This window comes from Fukomys damarensis, unplaced genomic scaffold, assembly GCF_012274545.1.
Source record: "Fukomys damarensis isolate Sample0158 unplaced genomic scaffold, DMR_v1.0_HiC HiC_scaffold_22, whole genome shotgun sequence".
NCBI classification, from domain to species: Eukaryota; Metazoa; Chordata; class Mammalia; order Rodentia; family Bathyergidae; genus Fukomys; species Fukomys damarensis.
Window position 1 is genome coordinate 15,795,004 of NW_022900934.1, and position 16,027 is coordinate 15,811,030.

The 16,027-nt window shown below is 52.6% G+C and overlaps 1 protein-coding gene across 8 annotated transcripts in view; it reads right to left on the bottom strand.

Moving 5' to 3' along the window:
• Window positions 1–9,441: 9,441 nt before the first annotated feature.
• Tox2 (TOX high mobility group box family member 2) overlaps window positions 9,442–16,027 on the bottom strand; it is a 104,075-nt gene continuing 97,489 nt past the window's right edge. For 6 of the 8 annotated variants that reach the window (XM_033767122.1, XM_033767121.1, XM_010631444.2 and 3 more), the window contains 5 exons: window positions 13,872–13,952; window positions 12,878–13,156; window positions 12,678–12,794; window positions 11,913–12,040; window positions 10,266–10,382 (listed from right to left, as the gene is read on the bottom strand). In XM_033767122.1, the coding sequence (XP_033623013.1) occupies window positions 10,346–10,382; window positions 11,913–12,040; window positions 12,678–12,794; window positions 12,878–13,156; window positions 13,872–13,952 (642 nt within the window). In that variant the 3' untranslated portion in view covers window positions 10,266–10,345. Of the gene's footprint in view, window positions 10,183–10,265; window positions 10,383–11,912; window positions 12,041–12,677; window positions 12,795–12,848; window positions 13,157–13,871; window positions 13,953–16,027 lie in introns of those variants that run through there. The other 2 variants (XM_010631447.3, XM_019208543.2) reach the window with 2 other exon arrangements.

Genomic DNA, 16,027 nt, shown 5'->3' on the forward strand with positions numbered 1-16,027 from the left:
GTGCTGGCGACACAGACGAGGATCAGAGAAACACGAAGCAGGGGGACTTTGGGTCAGGAGGGTGTCCATCTGGAGTAATTGCTGCTTTTGGTGGGGTTAGCAGTCTGGAGAGTTTATAAGCTAATGGGACGCCATGGCCGTGGTGGTCAGCCTCGGAGGGATTTAAGTCGAGGTTTCAAATTATGCTCAAGAAGGTGAAATAGTGTTTTTGTTGCCTTCCCCCACCCCACAGCTGTTCACTGATTTAACTTCCCTTGTTAAATTCAGGGCATCTAAGAATTTTTCCTTCATCAGGGGGCCGGGGCCACCCTCAGTTCTTTGGCCTTGGAAGCCCACAGGGGGAACCGGAGCAGGAGGCCGGGCGGCCGGCCAGTCGGACAGACACCCTTCACAAACTTCACCCTTGGCTTCTGCTCAGCGCCGTGCCTGTCTCTGGGAGCCACTCCAGGCCCCAGAAATGGAGTTAATTAGTCACATGGTATTTGTCTGAGAGCAGGTCAGTCGGTAGTCAGTTCTGGCTTATCAGATGAGTAGTTAAAATTAGTTGGCCAGATTGTCTGCACCCACTTTGGAAGACAGTTTGGCAGTTTTTTTCTGAATTTAAACATATATCTACCCTATGATCCAGTATTTTCACTCCCACATATTTACCCAAAATAAATGAAAACATATGTCCAGAGAGACTGGTGAGAGAATGTTCATAGTAGCTCTAGATATGGTTGCCAAAAACCAGAAACAGCACATATGACTATCAACAAACTGCGCTCTATCCATTACAGGAATAACAAGGAACAAATTACAGATTCACAGGCAGAAACACGGACTAATTAAAAGCCCATTGCATTAAGTGAAAGAAGCAAATACATAAATAGCACCTACTAATGCTTCTATTCATATAAAATTAATTCTAGAAAAATCTAAACCAGAGTGACAGAAAAGCAACACAGTTTCTGCTTGGGGCAGTAGAAATAGGGTTAGGTTGGAAGGGGTGTGAGGGAATTTCCGGGGTGAGGGGAATGTTGTATATTTTGACTGGAATGATGGGCAGCATTGCATTTGTCAAAACTCATCGATCCAAGCTGGGCACAGTAGTGCCCTGAGGGAGGCTGAGGCAGGAGGATGACAAGTTTGAGTCACATTTGGGCAACTCAGTGAAACTCTGTCTCAACATAAAAAATAAAAAGGCTTGGGATATGTCTCAGTGGTAGCACACCCCTGAGTTCCATCCGCAGTACCCCCCCAAGTTAAATTAAATGAAATTAAATTCAAAGGGAACTAAGAACTTCAAAGGAAAACTTTTAAGGTTCTGGGTGATTATATAATGGGGAAACTCTGGTCCTCCATCTCCTGGGGACAGCCTAGCCAGCTGGGGAGAAGGATCTCTTCATCCTTGGCAGTCCTTGCTTTGTGGGCTCTGAGGGTGTAGGAAGTTAGCTTTGCAGTCCAGCAAGCAGGTAGGCAGAGGAGTGTGGGTGGGGGAGCCAGGTGGAGGTAAGGACAACAGTGTCCCCTAACCTGAGCGACTCCAGGCCCATCCTATTTAGGGAGGAAAAAAAATAAATTCACCCTCTCCTGTTCTTTAGGACAAGTCACCCTTCCAGGGCGCTTTTGATTTAAGAGTGAGGTCTGGATAGAGGAATGAATAACCCAAGAGGAGAGTTCGCTCCAGTGAAATTCCCTCCAAAGTAACTCCTCCCTACCACCACCCCATAGGAAAAAAAACCAAAAAGCAAAAACTGGATGGTGCACACCTGTAACCCCAGCACTCTGGGAGCCTGAGGCAGGAAGATCGGAAAAGTCCAACTCCAGCCTCCGCAACTAAGTGACCTAATGAGATTGTTTCAAAGTGGCGTGGAGGTGGGTGAGTGGGGGCAGGGGGTGCTGGATAGGTCAATGCGAAGACACTGGCTTCAGCCCCCAGTGCTAAATAAATAAAAGGCACCACCTGGGTGCCTGCATGTTTCTTCTGGGCTAGAAGTTGTCAATGTGGGACTGGGCTGTTCTGAGCCGGTGAGCATGCTAGGGAGGACCAGGACCGTTCTGGAATCGTAGCTAGTGTGTACAAAGGGTACCACATGCTGGTGGTGTCATGCAGTCTCATTAAATTATGGGAATGTAATGGTTGAAGTCGAATATGCAAGCCAAGCGTGGAAGTGAATGACCGGTGTTGTTTATGTCACAACTGGATTCAAACCCACGTCTGTCTGACTTGGTGATTGTTACACGGCGCTGCAGTTCTCAATCTGACCACGAGGAGACGCCACCGCCCCACACATGAGCATTGTCATAAATTTCGCTCTAGAAGAGGGCTTTTTTGGGTTGTTTTTAAATAATCGCCATCATTATTTTCTGATTCAACCCAGTAGTAATAGCTTCTATTCATTTGAAGCACTTATTATGTTCCGGGGCCTGCCCTAAGCAAGTTACATGCTTTATTTTATATCTTCCGCACGACGGTTCTAGGATTTGCGACAAAACTGTGTCACCCAGATAAGAAGACGCTGAGACTCCAAAACCGCGTCTGTGTTTCTGTTCCAAAGCCCACTCGCAGCCACCTGTTCAGGGAAAGACACAAGAGGAATGTGTGGAGGCTGCGTTTGGCCGGCAAACTTGCGGTGTATGTGGCGCGGAGCGTGTTGGAAAACACCCCGAATTGCCCGCCTCGCCCTCTTGAATACTCTCCGGCTCCTTCCTTTGTTCATGTTCCCTGCCCGACCCTGACACCATTTGAATCTGCAGCTGTTTGCGCTTAGTTTCTTATATTAATTATATTAATACAAGCTGTGGAGTAGAGTCAATGGATCTAGAGGGAAAACGCTGAGGGAAGCTTGGGGGTTCAGGAAGGCATGCAGGAGCGATGACATGCGGGGTGGCCCAACATCACGCTAGGGCTGGTGGGAGCTCCACGCCTGACCCACTGCTGTCACTTCTGCTCCGGCAGGGTCCACCGCCCAGGCAAGATGCATGGATTCCCTGGAGGACCAGCGATGAGCTGGAGGAGGAGGTGTGGCACATTCTGCTTCCCAGAGGAGCCATGGGTGACTTGAGGAGCCCACAGGGTCTGTCCATCCTGACTTGTGTCCCTTCCCTTTTGCCTGGCCCATGACCCAATGGTTCACACATTTCTAATCATTCCTGTGCACCTCGTCTGCTATGGCTCCTCCCCTAAATCTGCACGTTGTTCTAATCCCGACAACCTCAGAACGCATCACTGCATCTGGAGATAAGGCCTTTAAGAGGGTTCTTAGGTGAGATGGGTGAGTCAGGATCCAGTCTGCTCGGTTTCCTCTTAAGAGGAAATTTTGAAGACACAGAGAGATATCAGGCATGTGTATGAACAGGGGCAACCGTGTAAGGTCATGGAGAGAAGGTGTCACCTGACAGCCAACCAGAGAGGCCTCAGAAGGAACCATCCTGGCTTGCACCTTAGTCTTGAAGCCCCAGCCTCCAGAACTGTGAGAAAATAAGTTCCTGCTGTTTCAGCCTCCGGCCTGCGGTGTTCTCTTCGGGCAGCCCTGGCAGACGCACACGCTGACTTTATCCTGGGCCGTGCTGGGCTGGGCTGGGATGAAGTCTGTGGCCTGGAGCCAGCCTGGGACTGGAGGAGCTCGGACACGACTCTCCCACTCTCCCCAGAGTAGGCACAAGAGAACAGGGGCTAGCGGATGACTTTGCTTCTCATGCTCTTTTCTTACACTTAGTGATGAGAGCCATGCAGAGTGAAAAGAAGACAAATTCTTGGCTTCTAAATTCCAAAAGATGGTCTCAGAGTAAGACAGAAGCAGCTGGAGGGAGAGGCGATGTCACATCTGCTGGGAAGGGCCCAGTGGTGACAACACAGTGAGAGGAGAACCACCTACATGCAGGTTGCTGTGTGACTACGAGACATAGCAGACAAAGCAATAAGTAAAATGTACTGATGGGGAAAACAAGCAACTTACAAAGAAGTAGGAAGGAGAATAGCACTCAGCTCTTCAACAGCCATGCTGGAAGCTAGAAGGCAAAGAAGTGGTTCTTTGACATTTACAGGGTCATTATGAGCCTAAAAAACTTTATCTGGCCAATTACTAACCAGCCTGAGGCAGGATGGGAACGCATGCAGAGCTGCACGTGTATTGCCCAATGTCTTTCTTAGAAAGCTACTGGGAGATGCACTCCAGCACAACAAGAAAGCAAAGCAAGAAAGAGGCATAGGTGGACCCAGACAGAGGAGAGAAAGCGAAGGACTTTGCTTAATGCCAGTAGAAGTAAGCTGCAAGTCGTAACTGTGACCTTCCTGGAGAAAGAGGCCTTTTCTTTCCACATTCTCCCAAGCTATCAAAGGTGCCTGTCCTTTAATCCCAGCAATTGTATTTGGCCCTTCTGAGCAACATAATGACCTAAAGTCTTCGTGTATTTGTGGAACGCTTGGTTAATGATTATTTCTAGTTTTAACAGTGAGTCAAAGAGGGCAGGACCTGCCTGGTTTCTTCCTCATCACTTTGTTCAAGCGTCAAGCACAGTGCCTGGTGCTTAACAGGGGCCTGTGAAATGTTGGTTGAACAAATGCCAACGAACTTCTTTTCCTATCTAATAGGAACCTGTAGAGGGCAGCCTTCCTCCACTGAGCGGCTCTAATGCAGCAGGTCAAGCTGGGAAGGTGGATGGGCGACGGGCGGGTGGGTGGTGGGTGGTGTGCCTTCTGGAAGCAGGGGCAGCACTGCAGAGGAGGGGAAAGCTGCAGCCTCACGCTTGCATGCAGAGTGCGACAGAGGCCAAGAGCTCAAGAGGCACAGCAGACTCTGATTTCTTCCCGGATCCTTTAAAAATATTGCCTAATAGTTAACAAAACCAGGAGTCGTTATGAGCCAGGCCCCTCTGCACATACCACCTGCTGTCCCCCGAACAGCTGCTCTGTGAACTGTGTAATAGCAGGCGAGGCAAGCGAAGCCCAGAGACAAACGGGTCAACAGTCTTGATCGCATTGTCCCACCATTTTCTCATTTAGAAACTATGCTGAGCTGTCACTGTCACTGTTGCTGTGTCTCTGTGGGGAAACACAATCTCCAAGGAGAAAGTCTCACAGGCGTCCCTGCCAGGAAGGGGAGTGTTGGTCCTGGAGTGGCCTGCAGTCTCTGCTTCTTCCCCAGTACTGTGCATCTTCCATTGTGCATAAACCCTCTCTGGTTCTGCCCTGCTGGAATTCACACTCTCGGCCGAGCTGTCCCTCCCTAGCTGTGCTTACACTTTGGTATTTTCTTTTTTCCTTCATTTGAAGTAGCACAACAGTTCATCGAGTCCTCTTTACCAGAGCTGAAGCCATTTTACAGAAATAAATGTGCCTAATAACTCACACATGTCCTCCATACACGTTGAAGCTTAGGAAAAAAAATTACAAGCAGGCTGGAAAAAATTCTTCTTTAGTATCACATTTCCCACCACACTTTTTTTGTGTTGCTGAAGGTTGAACCCAGGGCACTCTACCCTTGAGTACACCCCCAGCCCTTTCAAATTGTTTTACTTTTTTGAGACAGGGTCTTACTAAGCTGCCCGAGCTGAGCCTGTACTTGTGTCCTCCTTCCTCAGCCTCCCAAAGTGCTAGGAGTACAGGCCTGCACTTCTGTGCTTGGCTACTGATGCGCACTGAACTGAAATGGTTGTGTCAGTGCCTGAGGGGCAGTTGGTGTGCAGTGGACCCTTTGACCCTGCACTGAATGTCCCCAGGCCCCCAAGGTCCCCAGATTCTCCGATCTGCTTCTGCCCACTGTCCTGGCTCCCTCCCACTGCCCGTGCTGCTGGCTTTGGGTGCCATCCTCTAGGGGAGCTGTTCTCTGACCTTCATCTGTTGAAGGCTTGTGGCTGAGGCCCAAGGGGTTGTGCGCAAAGGAAAGATCTGGGACTTTTTCGAGTCAAGTTCCACAGCTTCAGTGGCTGAGTGCTCTGCCTTAGTGGGTGTGGCTTCTTAGGCACAAGTGTAAGAAACATGGACAGATGTTTGGGGTCTGACAGACGTCATTTTAATTCTCAGGCCCACATGAGCGATGTGACTTCCAGCGAGCACCTTGACCTCTCTAGCCAACATGTTCTTCATCTGAAAATACGTTGCATAATGTATAGTAGCAGCATTTGCTTTGAGGAGAACCAGCTTGCTCTCTTCTCGAGCCACACTTCCTCCAGAAGTTTCCACAGCCCTGTGCACTGCCCGTGCCCCCATCAGAAGATGGAAAGCCCTGATGTGCACTGGCTCCGGGCCTTGGTTCCCTGACTTCCTGCATGGTCCTCTGCTTACTTATCTGGCTGGCTGTGGGAGACCAGGGGGGACTCTGAGGCCTGAAGGGCAGCAGAGACACGAGACAGCGTGTTCTTGGAGACTTGAGGGAGGGCTGGCTGAAAACACCCAGCACCAGAGTGAGCCACGAACAAACTTCTATGGCGGGAAGCCGCGGAGATACAGGAGTTGGTGTGACAGCGTGGCCTGCACGTTTTGAATGGGACACAATGCTGGAAACTTGACCTGCTGGTGCAGAGGCTCACAGTGTCATGCTAGCCATGACAGTGCCATTCTAAGCACGTGACACACACACCAACTCACCGTCGTTACAGCCCTTTGACGAGGAGGCTGTGAGCCCCACGCTGCGCACGAGGACGCAGACAAGCTGAATTCTGCTCGGGGTCACACACTTTGTGGGGGCCAACATTCTCGGAGGCAGGATGGGTCCAAAGCCCTCACCCCGAACCTCTGTGTGTTCTGCCTGCCACTCTCAGAATGACTACCCGCCGGCATCTGGTGGGTTTCAGGTTATTAGTTTTGAGCAATTTGAGAAGCAGAGCTGAGTAATAACTGATGTGTTGAGCAATTAAAAAAAACCCTGAATCTATTCTAATAGTGTATCAGATCTTTTTTTGCATGAATTCTCTCAGACTCTCAAGAACAGATAATTTCCACACTAACCAATGCATGTACCCTCAGGTACAGTATGCACAGCTGTCACCTGTGTGCAAAGGTGTGCTTATCTGTGCAGCGGATATGTGTGTGTGTGTGTGTGTGTGTGTGTGTGCGCGCTAGGTGTGTCTATGCAGTGCACGTGTGTGATGTGCATACACATGTTCACATGTGTGTAGTTGCTACTGCACAACACGTGTGTGCATGAGAAGCACGTGTGTAGTCTGTGGGGTATGTTTCCTGTGTGTGTGGTGTGTGTACATACATCTGTGGGCACTGAGCAGGAATGCGCACACCACAAACATAGAAACATACATATCACACCATGCGGTCAGCACAGACACATTCACACACACTAACGTGCAAATGCTTAGACCCTAAGCAAAGGGGTTGGGACAGGCAGGGTAAGAGCTAAGGCGGGACAATGTCACTGCTCCCACAGTCCCACAGAGGGGAGGGTACCGCACAAGGGGCTTCTCTGTTGTTTGGTTATCAGCTGTGGCCCACACCGGCGGTTGGGGCCTGGATTCCCATCGAGGGACTCCTGTTCCTATGTAGAGACCCTAACCCACAGTGGGGTGGGGTGTTAGAGGTGGGGCCTGGGACGATGGTTCAGTCATGAGAACAGAGCCCTCTTTGTTGGGCTCCATGGCCTTATAAGTGACCCAGGAGAGCTCCTTCACCTTTTACCACATGAGGATACATCAAGCCGACGGCTACCTAGGAATTCTCAGCAGACACGGACTCTCCCAGTGCCTTAACCTGGGACTTGCCCGCCCCCAGCACTGTGAGAAGTAGATTTCTGCTGTTTATCAGCCCTGGTCTGTGGCGCTCTGTGAAGACGGCCCACACGAGAAGAATTGGGTCTACTCCGTGGAGTGGACAGCAGACGTTTGTCCACCAGCCAGTTCCGTCGGTTCACTGGCCTGCATCTCGTTCTCTGGGGCCACCGTCACGCCCACATGACAGCCCCCTGATATCTGCAGGCAGCTGCTAGACTTTGGGGGGATCCTGCAGTGGCCTGGGCAGCTCCAAGGCCAGGCCGGGGATGTGGATGCTTCCAAGAGACACTGAGCACCTGGCGCAGCAGTGAGGTGGCGGCAGGAGCCTCCGCCCGGAAGGAGGCTGCTGGCTTCCCAGTCTTACTGTTTGGGGCCATCCGCAGGAGTCCGACGATGCTGTTCTCGCCACTGTAAAAGCAAGAGCGGAACGTGAAAGCCTCTCAGCCATCACTGTGTTACTGACAAGCTCTGCATAGGAAAGGAAATTGTAACCACATGAAATATTTATGCTCCACATTGCGGTGCTGCTGCTGACGCGAGAGCACGCTGTTTTTGTTTGCTTGGAGTTTTCTTTTTCCAAAGTGGATTACAAGATGCCCTCCAGTGAGGAAACTGCTCACGGCTGTGCCCCACTCCCAGGCCACCATCTGGAAGGAGGGTGCTGCCATGATCAGAGGACGATAGGGCCCTGGGAGCCATCGGGCAGGCGGGGCCCCCTGGTCTAGGGCACGGGCCCGGCTGGGAGCAGGACACCTGCCCGCCTCCAAAGGGACAGCTGAAGCCTCTCAGTGGCTTCTCCCTGCCAGGTAAATGTTATTTTTCCAGATAGAAAGTGGTCCCATAATTATTCCTTTTTCCTTTTTTCTCCCTTTTAAACTACAGCCACCTAATATCTTCTGGAAACTTGGGTTTAAGGAGTCCCTGGTGGAGGATGCTTCCTACATTCAGGTTTGAAGAAGTCCCCCTCCCCTCGGGCCCGTGCATTCACCTCCACCAGTCTGTAGGCCCCGTGGGGGGGGCGTGGAAGCAGGGCTCACCCCTGTCACCTGCTCTGATTGTCCCCACCTCCAAGTGGTGGCCCTCCGCACATAACCTTTTCATCATCACAAGAACCCTGTGGGTCTGATCAGCCTCACCTTTTCTCCCCCAGACACCTCGGATTTCCAGTTGTGTAAACAGCTCTATTGCATTCTAGACTTTTGTTTTCGAGCCCTAGGGGTGGACCCCAGGACCTCATGGGTGCTACACAAATGCTCTACCACCGAGCTACACTCCCAGCCCCACACTGAAGTCTTATAAAAATTCTGGTTGTGTGTATTAAAACACCAGTCTTTTCTAGAGCATGCTTTCAATGTGGGATACTCTTTTGGGCAACAGGGATTTTAACTTCTCAGTTCCTGGGGGGGCCAAGTTTTACATAGAAGGCCTGACAGCGTCTTGTGTCCACACTGCCATGTGCGATGTCCTCCACACACCCAACACAAGTTTACCGAACACTTACTATGTACCACAAGCAGCATGAAGGGTCGCGCTTCATTCTAAATGGTAACACTGAGGTCGGGGAGGCCTGACCCCCGCCAACAGACCCGCATGGGCTGGTGAGTGGCAGGCAGAACTTTTACCTGAGTCTGTCCTCACGAGTCACTCTGTGTCCTGGCAAAAGCCACCATCACCTGCCACTTCGGGAGCCCGGGCCTGGCTTACAAAGTGCAAGAAGATCCAGACTTGTTTGTGACTTTTCAGGACATTTTATTATAAAGAGATCTGAGAGAAGCACTGGGCACCAAGACGGACAATTGCTGGGCCAGAAAACAGCTGCGAATAATGTCAAGAACCAAACCCCAAACCACGCACACATTAGATAAACTGCAACTCTGTTCTCAAGTTTTCTTCATAAATAGACGAAAATCATTGTTGGCAATTTTAAATAGATGGACACACACAGGGTTTAAAAAAATAATAAAGAGCAATGCCTCTGAGTGTGGCTGTAAACTGCCCGGTTCTCGCTGCGCAGATGAAGAAGCGGTTTGTCGGCTGCTTGTGCACATGTCTCCCTTAAGATAAAACTTAAAAAAATGTGCTAAGGGTCATATAAAATGCTTTTTACCTTAAAGGAAACTACTCCCCCCCACACACAAAATAATCTCACAGATGTCTTCGGCACAGTCCTAAAACACTTAGTCGACTATGTACACGGCACCCGCAGTTTGTAGATTTCGGAATCTCGTGGGCACACTGCAAAACCGTATTTGCACACCTGTGGCTGGGCTGGTGCCTGGCCAAGCAGCTGGGGCAGGTTTCTGTCGGCAAACGACCCCTGCAGGGCTCACTGAGCGGGGGCCCAACATCCAGACAGAGGGTGTTGTGTGCAGGCGAGGAGCAGGGTCCACAGCTACCCTGGAGCAAGCAGGTGAGCGGGCAGAGGATTCCTGCAGGTTCTTTGGGCTGGCGGCGGGCGGTGGGCTGCGTCTGCGGAGTCTGGTGGGAAGTTGAGGCAGAGACTCAGCCCTGGGCCGTTGATGTGTCGCTACTCTCCTGGCTGGTCACCCTGCCTTCTGTCATGGACTCTCTCCTGCGGTCAGCCCTTCAGGCTCTCAGCAGCGCCCGTCCAGCAAGCCTCGGGGAGCAGCGGGGAGGTGGATTAGGTGAGGTAGAGCGATTTGTCCCTGGGGAGCAGGCTGTGGGAGAGAGGAGGGTGTCAGAGCCTCGGGAGCCCCTGGGGCCGGGACAGTGGCCCTTCAGCCCTCGCCTGTGGGCGGGATGAGGGACTGTGGCCCAGGCATCCTGACTGTGCCCTGAGCAGAACCACACATCCCTCTGGAACTGGAACCTGGGGAAGGACAGCTGTGTCTGTCTGTCCCCCATCAGAGCCCATTCCAACCCCACTGCTGTGAACCACGTCAGTTTTCCTTGCTCGTTTCACGTAGAATCTCAGGCAGGCAGAACGGTTTCTGCTTTTGAATGCGGACGGCTATGGCCCGACACCCATGCTGGGTGCTCAGGACATCCTGGGATGTCCTCAGAGGTGTGCCCCTCCCTGTGCCCCAACCCCGGGAAGGGAAAGTGTGGTAAAGAAAGGGAGGGGCTGCACCTGCTTGGGTTCTGGGGAGGGGTCCTGGCGAGCTGACCCCTGTCTGCCCACATACTTTCCCCAGGCATGTTCTAATGGGGTGCTTGTGGGTACCCTTAGGGCCTAGGAGCACTGGCGTGGTATGATAGTGAAGATCCTATATGCTAGAAGGCTGATGGCCAGGGCCAGGAGCAGCCACTGTCCACTCAGTATTACCGTGCCACCTGGGGGGTCGGCTGTCCCCAGATAGGGTCATGGGCGTGTTCTCACCAAAGTTAGGGGGGCAAGGAAAAGAGTGGGGATGCCTCCTCCCTACTGTTCCTCTGCTGCTGCCGCCTGAAAGCAAGGGTTATTCTGCTTTGGAGTTGGCATAGCCCGGGAGACTGGAAGAGGTGCAGTTAGTGTGGGCGGACCGGCAAGGAGCCACGTGACACTGGATTCTGGGTGTAGAGAGGATGCTGGGATGCTGCGGGTGATGGACCCTTCTAGGGTGTGGTTCCTTGGGTTAGACAGTTGGCCCTTCTCGTAGGATGCCTCGCCTTCTGTCCTGTGCAAGCAGCTGTGTCCCTAGAGAAATGTCCGTGGCTGCCTGGGAGCTGCCCTGACAAAGGGGCGGGGGAAGCCCATGGCCAGCGGCTGACTGTCCCAGGCCTGTGAAAAGCCAGCTCTCGACCTCCGTGTGGGACCCACTCTGGCCAGCTTTCAGCTTCAGGGTCCGGACCCCTGGGTGGGGGATCAGGCAGGGTGAGTCTCCAGCTGAGCTCATACCCTAGCCCACTCTTTCACGCCCTGTCCCGCCACCCTCATCCCCTTTTCCGGCAAGCCGCCCCCCCACCCCGCATTACTGAGGGCAACCTAACCCTTGCTGCCTCAGCCTCCACTTCTAGGAAAACTGGCCTGAGACCTAGGACCTATGTGAACGTCGCAGGGAAACATTTGTGAGAAAACAGGAGGCAAGGAGAAAAAAGCAAGAATGACGACTAGCCTCGGTTTCCCAAGCAGGCTGTGCACCAGGAGTCTGCGGCCTCCCAGGACCCTGCTTGGCTCTGCGCCACCCCCTGCAGATGTTCGGGCTCCTCCCATCCCCTCCCATCCCTCTCTCCGCCCCCTGTGAGGACTCAGCGGGGCGGGGACTGACCTGCAAGTGCTGACGCCACACTCCCCGCTGGGGTAGCTGCCGTCCCAGTCCCCACTGCCCGCAGGGTTGGATGGGCCAGGTGAGCGTGACCCTGAGCCACTGGGGAACTCAGAGATGTGGGGGAAATCCTGCAAAAGTAGGGGGCCGGTGAGTGGAGGAGGGACCAGGCGGCCTGCCTAGGGGGTCCCCCTCCGTGCCACACTTCCTCAGGGCCACACAGAGTCTCCACTCTGCCTCCCAGGCTTCCTCCTCCTTTGTACAGAAATGTAACCTGAGCTGGGAGATGTTGCCCTAGGTTCCCTCCCCAGCACTGCAAAAACAAAAAGAATTTCAGCCAGCTAAATTTCATCTTAGCCAAATCACGGACTGGCTTTGTTTTCAGAGTCTCTCTTTCCTGGGCCACAACTTGCCAATGTGTAAAATGGGGTTCTTCGGCTGAATACACCCTGGAAAAGCCTCTGGGGAACAGTCACTCGGGGTGAGGTCTCGAAGGTTTGGGGAGGGCCGGACACCAACGCAGGGAGGCTGAAGTAGACAGAAGGACAGGAGGGCCTGGAATATTCTAACTCTACCTGGCAACTCTTCGACTACTGACTACGGCCAGTACTTCACAGGTAAGATGTACCAGACCCACTTCCGAGATGTGGAAACTGATGCTCAGGGAGGTTCTATGCTATGGATGAGTGCAGGGCCAGTACTGAAACCGCAGCCAGCTTCCCTGTCCTTGGAGGTCACAGAAGGCGATCTCCACTCCGCCCCACTTACCTGTGGGCCTGGAGGCGAGGGGCTCATCGCCAGCTGCACCTGGAGTGCCATGGGGGCGGGCAGGACAGGAGGCTGGGGGGCCGGGGACATACTGACAGGTGAGCTGAGGAGGGCGCCCTGTGCATGAGGGGGCAGTGGCAGCTGCTGGTGCAGCGAGGGGCTGATGGGGACATACTGACAGGTGAGCTGAGGAGGGCGCCCTGTGCATGAGGGGGCAGTGGCAGCTGCTGGTGCAGCGAGGGGCTGAGGGGGAAGGAGGGCGGTGGCGGTGAGGACGCGCTGAGGCCTGACAGCAGCGACTTGGAGCCCAGCGTCCGGGCGAGGCTGGCGGGGGAGGCCCCGCTGCGGAAGGCCTGCAGGTCAGAGGGCGTCAGGAAGGAGGCCAGGCCGGGCATGGCGTACATGGGCTGCTTGGGCGGGAGCATTTTGGCTGGCGGATTCACCTGAGTGCTCTTGGTCTCGCCTTGGTCCGGGGGGCTCTGGAGGGAGATGGAAACCAGTCACTCTGGAGAAAGGGGATCAGCAGACTCCGGCTGTGACCCCAGGTCGGTTTGTACCCCGCTGCCATGGTCCCCAGCTGCTCCCTGGACCCCCGGGGAGAGCTGTGGGCTATGCAAAGATGACCACACAGGGTCCTTAGAGCTCCTGGCTCTGACCAGCCAATCAGCCCGCCTGGGAGTCCCATGGCCCTCGGCCTATCGGGGAAGCCAGCACCAGCAGCCAGGCTGCTCTCTATGCTACTGCCCAGCCTCTGCAACCCTGTGTGTAACTGTGGGCCTTTACGTTACCTGGCACTTTATGGCCCAATTCAGGTGCCACCTCCTCTGTCACAGCTTCTAGACAACCCCCTTGGACCACAGTTAACAGTCACCCCTAGTTCCTGCATTGCAGGTGTAGATGGAAGGAAAGATGGTGTGGTCAGCAGTGAAGGATGGCAAAACTGGGGTTGAATCCTTACAACCGCTTAACCACATTTTCAGGCAAGTTGCCGAACCCCCATAAGCGCTAGGTTCTTGCTGGAAGAATTTAGCGAAGCGAGATGCACATTAAGTGCCCAGCACGGGCCTGGCACACGCAGGTGCACTGCAACTGTGACCTTTCTAGACCTGTGGTGCTGGCTGCTCCGGGGCCTCAGCTCTTGCTCCATCTCCCAAGGGGTCATTGTACTGGGGCGTCGCCCAGGGATTCTGTTACCTTAGAGACGAGGCTAGCCCTGTAGGCTGCCAGAGCTTTCAGATACTCCTTCTTTGCCGCTTCGGTCTTCCTCTTGTAGGCCTGAAAAATCCAAGACACTGCAACACTGGGGAGAAGGTCACAGTGGAGTCATGGTGCAGAGCCTGGGCGAGAAGGCGCAGATTCTAGGCTCCACTCGCATGAGGGTGGTGGGACGGGGAGCTGGGCCGGTCAGCCACTGACCCCTCTCTGGGAGTGCCGCACAGGGAGGGAAGAGGCCAGGCTACGCTCCAGTTCCTCAGCCGCGCTGCTGTGCACGCTCGAGCAGCCCCCTTCGTCTTTCTGGGCTGCCCAGTCGCATCAGCACAAAGACGAGGTCTTTCAAGGCCCCTCTTCTGACCCAGCACAGTGAAGACGTCGTGCTGCACCGTCTTGCCCTTGGGCATACGCCCTACGTGTTGAAAGTATCTCCATCTGGATTCCCGTTTGCTAAGACTGTTGTGAGGGATTTTAGCCTGCGTTTGTACGCGGATGTAGGAATGGCCCTGTCCCCTCGGCTCCCACTCCCTCTTTTCGTTCATGCCTTTGGGTAGAGCCCTCCCCCAATGCCTTGGGGCTTGGCCTTGAGTCTTGCTTTGGCCAATAGGACAAGAACGAGTGTGCTGCAGGCAGGGGCCCGAAAGTGCTTACACACGGGGTTGCCTCGTGCTGTGCTTGAAACTCTGAGTTGCCGCGTGAACGAGCCTGGCCGGTGCACCGGGGGATGAGACACACACGGCCCACTTTGCTCCCAGCTCCAGCTGACGGCCGTGCAACTCCTAAACGGAGTGGCCCCCTGCACTGAGCTGACTGCAGGCTGTGGGTGAATCCCGCCAAGAGCAGCGGCAAAAGAATCTGGTTGCTCCCAGCACATCCCGAGGGCGGTCAGCATCACAGTTTGGATAACTGGTTGCTGCTTGAAGTCATTAGGTTTTGAGATTGCTCGGTACCCACTCAAAACGGTACGGGTAGCGTCAGTGGGTCTTAGTGACGGGTAAAGGCTTGTGCAAGGTGGCTTCCCTTTCCTAAGTTCTGTAACTGTCTGCTGTCCGATGATTTGGAGAAACTTTCCCATCAATCGGGAGGCTCTAAACTTGATGGGTGAAATGGGCCTTTTTTTGGGTTTCGTTCTTCCCTGTAATTTTCTCAACACCGTCACCTTCAGCTGTTGGTATATTATTAGTAAACTGGGAACATAAATAAAATTTCTTAACGAAATTTAACCGACACAAAGCTAATAGTCGTGCTTAACAGTGAAACGTGGTGAGTAAAAGAAAGAAGACCATTCTACCCACCATTAAGTAACAGCTTTTTCTAGTAGTCCTAACCGCTATAACTGGGAAAATAAAATAAAATTAGAAATAAAAATGGGAAACGAGGAGACAAGAATAAGGAAAAATATTGTCACCATCATCGCCATCATATCATCATCATGTGTAGAGGACATACATACACCCCATATATGTACAGAGGTGTGTATTTATACATATAAATACAAGTATATATATGGATGTGTATGTATAGATTGCACATCCAAAAGCCTAGGGGCCAGGCATCACGGTGTATACCTGTAATCCCAGCATTTGGGAGGCTGAGGCAGGAAGATCGCTATGAGTTCAAGACTGGGCTACATAGTGAGTTCCAGGTCAGTCTCAACTACATAGTGAGACCCTGTCTCAAAAAACAAACAAACAAAAGCCTAGGGATTTATTGAAAATTTACCAGAAACTATAATACAGCTCAGCCAGATGAATAGTGACAAAACAAACTGTTTATTTTTCTAGCAGATTGTTATTGATATGCTTAAAATTTGAGAAAAATGTGACATTTGTAATGCATTAGGAGAGATATACCAAGTTTCTGGATGGAAATAAATATATAATAACATCTTGGATTAAAAGAAAACAGCAAAAAGATCAACAGAAATGAATTCAGAAACAGGTTTGGGGATGCAGCTCAGTAGTAGGGCATTTGCCAAGCCTGTACAAAGCTCTGAGTTTGATGCCCAGCCCCACAAAAGAACATCAGAAGTGGGACCATTGCTCAGGCTGGGGATTTAGCTCAGTGGCACCACCACCTGCCTCACAAGTGCAAGGACCTGAGTTCAATCCCTAGTACCAAAAAAAAAAAAAAAAAAA